At 40.2% G+C, this 9678-nt stretch overlaps 1 protein-coding gene across 2 annotated transcripts; it reads left to right on the forward strand.

The window, feature by feature from the left end:
• Positions 1-325: 325 nt before the first annotated feature.
• Positions 326-4548, forward strand: LOC142032424 (alpha-1-antitrypsin-like). 2 transcript variants are annotated; one of them, XM_075031070.1, is made up of 5 exons: positions 326-384; positions 1126-1812; positions 2328-2598; positions 3329-3476; positions 4211-4548. In XM_075031070.1, the coding sequence occupies exons 2-5, from the start codon at positions 1143-1145 to the stop codon at positions 4415-4417; spliced, it is 1296 nt and encodes a 431-aa protein (XP_074887171.1). In that variant the 5' UTR covers positions 326-384; positions 1126-1142; the 3' UTR covers positions 4418-4548. The 2 variants fall into 2 exon arrangements, with proteins under 2 accessions (XP_074887171.1, XP_074887170.1); XM_075031069.1 differs by lacking the exon at positions 326-384 and having other exon boundaries at positions 1098-1812.
• Positions 4549-9678: the final 5130 nt, after the last annotated feature.

The following is a 9678-nucleotide window of genomic DNA, read 5'->3' on the forward strand; positions in this document are numbered from 1 at the left end:
GCTTCGTCCCCTGCAGCCAGACCCAGGCAAGAGGTGGCCTCCACATAAAGTCACAGCGTTTGGCTCCGGCCACGAAGGGTATGGCTATGGCTCTCCTGCCAGGCACCCACAGCAGCAGGCTTCTTGTGTCAGCCCGCAAGCATGGAAGCAGCAGGAGGTACAGTCCCTGCTCCGCTCCCTCTCGTCTGCAGCCCCACCACCCAGCACTGTTAGCTGGTGTCTGTCCAGAATATCTAGTGTCATTACTGCTTGCTGTGCATCCTTGCTGGCAATTTTTATTTGAACTAATTAATGATTAACGGGGGTGCTCTGCTTAATCCTGCTCAATGATACTGAAGAGAACAAGGAGCAAGCAAGGCACAGCAAGATCCTTTTTGTAGCACTGTAAGTACCCTTTTAGTTTTCCCTTGGCTCATTTGGACATTTCATTTTGGGGGATAATGTTGTTGCCTCAGAAGGGCGCCTTTTTACATGTAAACAAAGGGATGTAACTGTCATGCAAAAAATCAAAACATGTCAAAAGCCAGCAAGAGCTGGCTGCTAGGGAAGAGGATACTTCACAAAATCAAATAAAAATTTGTTCTGGAAACAATAGAGATGCCTATAGACTTTGCTACCACAGTGATCCAATATTTTATCTTTGAAGAAACTGTAAAAGTATTTTGTAATTTTGGTCCTAGACAGTATGATCTGTGTTTATATCACGTTTTTGTTTAACACAGATTTAATTCTCTAATTATTTGATGAATTGAAGAAGACTAACAGGGCTGCAGTAGCCATCCTGCAGTACTGAGTAAAAAAACAACTTCTACCAGTTGCTCTGGGGAAAAGGTCATAAGCTTCCAGTTATTTGCAAATTTTAAAAAATTCAGTCTTACCCTGTTTTTTAAAGGATAATATGATCAAAATGACCTCTTTTGAGAGACTACTTGGTTATACAAATAGTGTATCAGGAGGAGGCATATTTTTTCTGGGAATCACTGGCATGCATCAGGAGTGTGAAATATGAAGTGAGGGATTTTGGAAAACAGGTGTGTTCTGAGAGCCTCATTTTACTTGGCTGGAGCACACAGCATAAAGAAATTAATTTCCATGCCATGTTTTGTATGTCTATCTCTTTTCCAGAAACAGTTAAAAGGAAAATGAACCCCAACTTCTCCTTGTGTTTATTGCTGGCTGGTTTGTATACTATTGCCCAGTGTCATCAGCATCCTCGCTACCGCAATAAGCAGGATGATCCTAAAGGGACATATTACCCAGGACGCAGTTCTCATGGGGAAGGAGTTTATCCAGTTAACAAAACCTTTGTCAAACTCGTTCCCAGCAATGCTGACTTTGCATTTTCATTTTACAAGCTGGTCGCATCTGAAGCAACAGGTCAAAATATTTTCTTTTCACCCATAAGCATCTCTGCTTCCTTTGCAATGCTGGCACTTGGTGCCAAGTCAGCAACACTGACGCAGATTCTGGAAGGGCTTGCCTTTAACCTGAAAAAGACTCAGGAGCAGGAAATACATGAAGGCTTTTGCCAACTCCTCCACATGCTGAACCGTTCAGACAGTGAGCTCCAGCTGAGCCTGGGCAATGCACTTTTTATAGAAGAGACGCTAAAACCACTACAGAAGTTCTTGGATGATGTCAAAAGCTTTTATGAATCTGAAGTCTTTTCTACTGACTTTAACAACTCCTCTGGTGCTGAGAATCAGATCAACAGTTACATTGAGGAAAAGACAAATGGGAAAATTGTTAAACTAGTGGAAAATCTTGATCCTCTCACTGCAATGGTTCTTGTTAACTATGTCTTCTTTAAAGGTAAGAAATATCAAAGTGTGTGAAGGTTGTAACTTAGATGCTTAGTGCTTACTACAGGGAATGAAAACTTAAGAGAAAGAAACTGCAGTTTAAATATTTTAAATGGAGGAAACCATGTTCAGTATCTGGAAAATGTTGCTATAAAACCATGTATACTAGTTGTCAGTATAAATATGTCCGCATCTGGTTGAGTGAAAGACTAGGGGTTTTTTTAACAAATATCTTTGTTGATTTTGGTAAATGCTTTAATGTGATTATAGACTCATGCTTTAGTGAAAGATGGTGTTTTCAGTATTATCTGCCTGTAGTTGTCTTTAAGCACCTGAAATAATAATAATAATAATAATAATAATAATAATAATAATAATAGCTGCAATGCTGTAATACCTGAGAATGCAGTACCCTGAAAAAGATATTTGCACTAATCAAAGGAAGGCTGTGGGACTAAATCCTGTTTTATTCACCATGTCCATTCCTCTTTGTATTCCACTGAATTATTTTCTTTTTGTCATAAGCCCATTGGGAGAAACCCTTCAGTACTTCATATACAAAACAGGAGGATTTTTTTGTGGACCAGAAAACATCTATAAAAGTTGACATGATGTATCGAAAGGGTTACTACAGAAATTACTTTGATGAAGAGCTGTCCTGTTGGCTGGTTCAGATACCTTACAATGGAAAAGCTGCAGCATTATTTGTTTTGCCCAACGAAGGGAAGATGAAGCAGGTGGAAGATGCTCTCTTGAAAAGGACTGTATCTAAATGGGAAAAGTTCCTCCAAGACAGGTAACTGGTTTTGCTAAGGTGAGAGGTGACCAACGTTATAGATTAGTAGAGTTCATCTCACCAAGACAAAACATTAAAGGTCAGGTTATTTTACTGAACTCTATTCACTTAATGGTCCCTCTCTGTGCAGGACTTTCCTTTTCTTAGCTGGAAAATGAAGAAGAGCTGTGAGTAATGAACAAATAGGGCATTGAATGTGGGATGCATCTTGGGTTAAGTTCCTGGCTCAATCACATGTTGCTTAGCACCATGATGAAGTTAACAGACCCCTGTTTCATATGGGCATTGTGAAACTACAATGGAGCAGCTATTGGGTGTTAGGGTGTTGAGGGCATTGTATGTAAAAGTGGAAATTTATTAATTCACCATTACTGCAGCTATTTCTGTTGTGGCCCAAGCCCTGTTGTATATTTGAACAGCCTTAGGACAGCTAGCTATGATCTTTTGAAAAACACCTGCTACCTGGCAGTAGTAGCTCTGTTTGCCACAGAGTTGGTATGGTTGTGTCTTCCACCCCACTCCTTGAACCCTACTGTGGAGGCAGAGGATAACAAGCTCATTCTGCTCCAACCCTCCACGTGAGATAGCTAACCTGGTCAGAAGTGCTATCTGAACCCTGAGAGCAGATTTTTAACATTTAGAGAAATAAATGTGAAGTGTCACTATACTGAAGCCATTGAGGAGTGTTACCTAGATGACAGTTTGTCTGTATTTGTGTTATTTGTTACAGAAAAATACATCTGCACATTCCAAAATTTTCTATTTCTGGTACCTATGATGTGAAAAGGATAGTCAAACAAGTGGGTATGATTGATCTATTCACTGAACAAGCTGATCTGTCAGGGATTACTGAGGAGCCTGTACTGATGGTTTCAAAAGTAAGTCAGCATGTGAAACACAGCGACCACAGGATTTCTTTGTTCCCAGGAACCTGACATTAATATCCCATGAAAAGCTTATCCCAGTCTCTCTGAAGCATCCCTCAATCATCAACAGCTGCCAGCCTGGAAACAAACCAAGCCCTATCTTTCCTAAACCTGAAGCTACACATGCTTACAAGGGGTTATACACACGTGGTTCGAGAAGGAAGAAGACATACGTATAATTAAATGTTCTTTTGGCTACTAAACAAAATTATCTAAAGGTAGCACATTAGCTTTGGTAAAATTTCCTCTAATTCTGCCTACAGAGGGCAAAAGGCTGTTATTCCTGTCCTTCTAGTGCCCTCAAAAAGTTATTTTTTTCAGCTAGATGATAGGGTAAATTCACAATAATACATGAAGCTGCCAAAGGCAAAACTAAGTCTAGGCTAAATTACCAGGTTCCTTTGCTTCTAGAGCTTCTTGCGATCAGTCATCTTGAGTGCTCTTTGGCCGTCTGCTCTTTGAGGGTTACTCTCTGCACACGCAGCGGAGGAGGGTAGCAGGAGTGGGCTGATGGCTGATTGCGCTGCGGTGGGAGGGGGAGCGGCTGGTGATGACCTTCCCAGAGGCTGGTGCTGCCAGGTCTCGCCCCAGACAGGGCTCCCTTTGGCAAGAGCGAGGAGGGTGACAGGCTGCTCTAGTCTTGCTGGGTTGTCAGCTGGAGGCTGTTTTGCTTTGTGTCCTTGCAGGTGATCCACAAAGCCGTGCTGAATGTTCATGAGAATGGCACTGAAGCAGCGGGGGCCACAGTGAAGGAGGTTACCTGGAGATCTGGTGATTTTCCTCACCCGCCTCGAGTCAGATTCAACAGGCCCTTTCTCCTGGTGATTCTGGATAAATACACCCGCACCGTCCTTTTCATAGGGAAAATTGTAAACCCTCTGAAAAATGACTGATTGACCAAAGGACATGCACTTACGCACGCACATTGCTGGCTAAATTCCCATGATCCAGCAAAACATTTGTGTGTGCATACCACATTGTACTAGTGCTCATCTTTCAACCATTATCCTTATATACATTATTAACCCCTGAAAACACAGAAACTATTTTTCCTTGTCCAAAAGTCACTGGTATTTCCTCCAGTCTACAGCCAGGTGTAGCTGGTAGTGTTAATGAAAGACAAGTCACTTTTCACCAGTTTTGTAACAAGCCCTTCCTGACATGCTTTCATGGGGTATTTGATGACTAGTCTTAAATGCAGATTCCCTTACTATCGAAGTGAATTTCCATTAATTTCTTTGGTTTTTAACCAAGTATGGTGTGAAGCTGCAGGATCAGTGACCGGGACACTGGAGGACACACCGATGTAAAGGGTTGATGAGTGCAGCTGGTTTAGCTTGCCTCCCTCTCCTCCTCAGTGGAAGCCCTTCTCATGGAGGCAAGAAGGTTGTTTTTGATTTACAAATAATGTTTATTCTACTAAGGAAGGAAGACATACCAGCAAAAAGACTTTGTTTTATCTTGCTAATATAGGTATTATTGCCAATGCCCTGAGATAAGTGTGGTGGAGCAGTCTGTGACATAGCATCAGTTTCCTTTTTATGGATTTGTTGTCACTGTCATTTCTCTTTTCTCCTACTGATGCCACCTTCGCTATCACACTTTCAGCTAGATTTGTTAGACTGTGGTAGAAAAGAGGAGGAATGAAAAATTATAACTCCAGAGAGTTTATGTTTCCTCAGCAGGAACAGCAGAGCTTTCCCAGGGACTGTTAACCTGCTTTAAACTATGATAGAAACACATACAAAATGCAGGTGATATTTGAGAAGTCACCTTTCTAAATGTTAACAGTGGATTACTGTTACAGAGTAAAAACATATTGTGAATTGACATTTGTACCTTTTCACTTAAGGTTTCTCAAGTCTAACTTATTGCTATTGTGTGTTTTATACTGACTCAATTGGTAGGATTTTAACATACCAGCTACACTAGATAGTTGTGCAGTTATGAAAGGAAAGAAACACAAATCAGTAAATATTTAAATTATTTTATTATTTTTTCTTTAATTTTTTAAACCAACATCCTTAGCATGGCTTATTAAAACACAGAAAGCCAATGAAAGTACTTAAATTAGAGATTGATTAAATCTCTTGCTATAAAGTATTTCAAACCAGTAGAAAAAAATGTAAAAAGCCTCTTAAAATGTCTGTGAAAAATATAACCTAAAAATTATGGTGAATATTCTAAACTATAATTGTCTTGATTGGTTTGGGGATCTTTATTTTCTTTGACATTAAATTAATGCTATCAATATTAGCAAATTGTAACTGTAAGTATACAAGTAAGGAATATAAGGAATAACCTTTCCATGTCTATCTGCTAGCTATGTAACACTTGACATTCACTCTCAAAGCCCTCCTGAAAATCATGTAAACCATTGACAAAAGTTTCTTACTCATAACTGTATTTAGTCTGTTCAATATTTAGTAACAAACAGTTGGCTTCATACCTCTAAACATAAAAGGACTTAGTCTTGGTGCAATACAGATAAACTGATTCTACAGAAGATCATTTAAAAGTTCTTGGCAAATCTCAGGGCTAATTCAGGACAGTATGCCAAAGTCCAGCTTTGCAATGACAAATGACTCCATAGGCAAATACCAAGAGTCTTTATGTTTGTTGTTCCTCATGGACCTCAGATCAATAGTCTGTTTGTTAGTAGGAAAAAATATATAAATGATATTTTGCCAGTCAGATCTCACTTTGAGAGGTAACCTTGTTGCTCAACTCATTTGAAAGTGGGTGGAGAAAAATCAAGCTGAATTAAGAACTACAGAACCCAAAAATATCATATTGGTAGGCAATCACCTTCAAACAGGAGTAGGGACCCTATACATGCATCTTGCCTTGGTTTTCTCTCTATTTTGATAAAAATCAGGGAATGCCTCTCGATGGAAATGTGCAGCAGACAGCAAATTTATGCTCTAAATAATGGGTACAGATGGATTGCACACTCCCCCCAAAGCTGAGCCTTAAGGTTGTCACAAATCCAGCGCAGCTATGGTTTATTCAGGACAGTGTTTCTTCTTTCAATCTGATGGGGTTTTTGCTTCTTCTTTCCTGGATTTTTGTTTCTTGGTTTGCTTGCTGACTGAATTTTGTGACCAAGAAGCCTCAGTGCAACAGAGGAAGGACTTTCCTCCTAGCTAGTCAAGAGTTTCTGCTGCTGTGTGCAAGTACTGTGGTGCACCACTTCAATGCAGTGACGTTGCTGGAGGATGGAGCTGGCCTGATGAACCACCTGAGGGACAAAATGCAAAGGACATCTTCTAACCCAGCCTGCGCTGAATCCTACGCACAAATCTGATACAGGAGTGCATGCAACTATGCGCGCGCAGGAGCTGCAGCCTCAGCACTGCCTAAGTGGACCCTAAAAGAAATCTGTGATGGTATGGCTGAAAGTAGTCTTCTGTAAAGGCTGTTTTAAGTTAACAGCCATAGAAGAAGAATTGCCAGCACAGCAGAAGCTTTGGAATAACACACACTGAGCAGCTAGCTTTCTGAAATAATGAGGAAAGGAAAATACGCGTTGTGGGAATAACAGTAAACTGTGTATTTGTTGTCATAACCGGGAAGGAAATATCTAAAGAAGTGAAACAAAGTCTAAAAGCATAAATAAGGAGCTCAGAAACCAGGATTAATCCATGGTGGAGAGAGATTTAACCCTTACGTACAAACTATGTGAAGTTCAAAAGACGTAAGAAAACTAGCAGCAATTTTGAATAGTGTTACAGATCATAAAAGAAGGAACAAGCAAAAAGATGCAAAGTGTATATGGGTGTAGGGGCAGAGAGGGAAATAATATGTTTGAAGTAAATCAAAGAAAATAACATATTTCAAACAGCCAGTGGTTAGCACCAATGCGCAGGTCTGTCATTGTTCCCAGTGCTGTGCTGCATCTGCTAGGAAGAAACTAAAGGCATATAACGTAAGCAACAGCCTTAAAGGTCATAGGGTGAAAAGCAAATTGCATATTCTGCTGGAAAGATCTACTAATGCTCTGTTAAATGTAAGCACCAATAAGAACCCATATTTTGACAATGGTAGAAGGCACAGAGTGTTCAATAACAAAAATCCCTGACAAAGCTGAGGCACATAGTTCTGATGTCAGTGTATCCTCATCAAACAGGAGATATCATAGAATCATACTATAATTTAGGCCCTTTGCAAAGTAATCACCTTTTAAATTGTTTTCTAATATATAACAACTAAATAGTCACATCTTGTTAGCATTGTTTTGTTACTGAATAACCTATTATGTTCTTGTACTGTACGATACTGTTCTTTTTGCATGTCACTGAGGACATAATGACAAAGAAAAATTTTAGCAAGGCATAAAAAGTTCTGGTGGGGATTGACCCCATGATACTTCAGGGATGGTGGGGTAAGAGTCTCCCCTTAATGACAGCATGCTTTTCCTGGTGCTCATCATTGATCAGCACACCCACTTCACTATCTTAATGGGAAAATAGTTAGCCCTGCAGGAAAATAGTGCCATTCATGTCACAGACCTATCACTTGGGGGTGTCCGATTTCTCAAGATCAGGTGCCATGTATTTCATTATGTATTCAGAGTCTAGCAATTGTCATACAATTAGTAATTAACAGATATTCCTGGGCAATACTATGTGACTTTCTCAGCTCTAGAAGAACTCGGGTGATTATTCAGGGCTGAAAACCTGGCTTCTATTGCCACCAAGAACTTGGCAGTTATGAAGGTGCTGTGGCCAAGATCCATATAGCCAGCGTCCATCATCTGCTAATCACACTAATGCCTAGACTCAGGAAGCCCTTGTGAGAGATGTATTGCTGAAGGCAGTGCTCTCCTGCAGCCTTCACAGAGCCTTGGCAACCCCAAATACCACATGCGTACCTCTGGCATATGTCAGATGGAGTTACCAGCAGCATAATCACCTATGTGACGTATGATTGGGGCTCAGAAAGGGGCATCTGAAGGCATCAACAGTTTCATTGTTGTAATGGATCTAGAAAATGTTTTCTGGAATTGAGTGTATTTAATTGTACCACTGGCTGCTAAGAGACTGCAAAAGCCAGACCAAAACAAATGAGTGCATTTCACACAAGCATTTCCAAGCCTTTTTAATGGAGAGCCATAATGTTAACTTAGTAATTCTGCTATATATTAGATTCCTGGCTTGTGCTCTGTCATTTGGCCAGGAGAAAAAATATCTGCAGGGAAGAATGGAAGGTCTGTGGTTATTTGACTCCTGCAAAGGCTTGGCAAAGAGTTGTATTTCTCTTCTTCAGACACAACATAGTTTGTTCATTTTTGTCTTACATATAACATGATATTTCTTTCCTATTAGGAAAATATATATGAGGACAGTACAGTATCATGATAATTGGATGTTGATGCACACAGGGAAATCAATCACTAGAAGTACTGTTGCCTTTTACTCCTTTACTTTTCTTGTTTGAAACTTCCCTCCTGTGCATGCTGAAGTTTACATGGTTCCAGGCTTTGGCTGCAGCTTTCTTCTGGATAAAGATTCACAGGATGCTTTTCCTGAGGACCAGTTTGGCTTCCCAGAACTGCTTCCAGATTATGGCCTCAGAGGTTGAAGTTACAGAGCTATCAGAACACCTTACTAGCTCTTCCTACTTCACCTTTCCAGGAATAGCCACATGCTTCAACATCCAGAAATCTAAGATTGCCATAAACCAGAAACAATTTCATAAGTCAGAAATTATTTCAGTCATAAACCATTTCAGTCTGGGGAAAAGGGCTGGGAAAGAAGTAGTTTTACATATTCCATCAGAAATGGATGGCTCCATAAGCAAAGCATGCTCTAGATGAGGCTGTTGGCTTTCCATCCCATTCTTCATATCTCCCATTCCCTCTGGGTAGCTGACTTTGACATTTCTTATGAGATTTCTCCAGTTTAAAAGGACCTGCAAGTGTTATGAGTTAATTGAAAAAGACATCTCAGACTTTTATCACAATACCTTTAGAAACATCTAAACCACTAGATACCCGCACTGAAGAAAGAGAAAAAGGAAGCGACCTCCCTCGGAAGATGATTTACAGCCTCCAGGATTGTTTTTAACCTTCTTATCCAGTTGCCTTATGCTGTGTGGAGTGCAACCAATAGAACAAAGAGCAGAAGGGGACACCTTGGCTAAGGGGGCATCT

The sequence above is a fragment of the Buteo buteo genome, chromosome 6 (assembly GCF_964188355.1).
Source record: "Buteo buteo chromosome 6, bButBut1.hap1.1, whole genome shotgun sequence".
Taxonomy (NCBI): domain Eukaryota; kingdom Metazoa; phylum Chordata; class Aves; order Accipitriformes; family Accipitridae; genus Buteo; species Buteo buteo.

Excerpts from the sequence above, each read along its gene's own strand:
- LOC142032424 (XM_075031069.1), top strand. The coding sequence starts at position 1,098 with ATGTTTTGTATGTCTATCTCTTTTCCAGAAACAGTTAAAAGGAAAATG. Across the intron at positions 1,813-2,327 it reads TAACTATGTCTTCTTTAAAG|CCCATTGGGAGAAACCCTTC; the intron begins GTAAGAAATATC and ends TTTTGTCATAAG. Across the intron at positions 2,599-3,328 it reads GAAAAGTTCCTCCAAGACAG|AAAAATACATCTGCACATTC; the intron begins GTAACTGGTTTT and ends TATTTGTTACAG.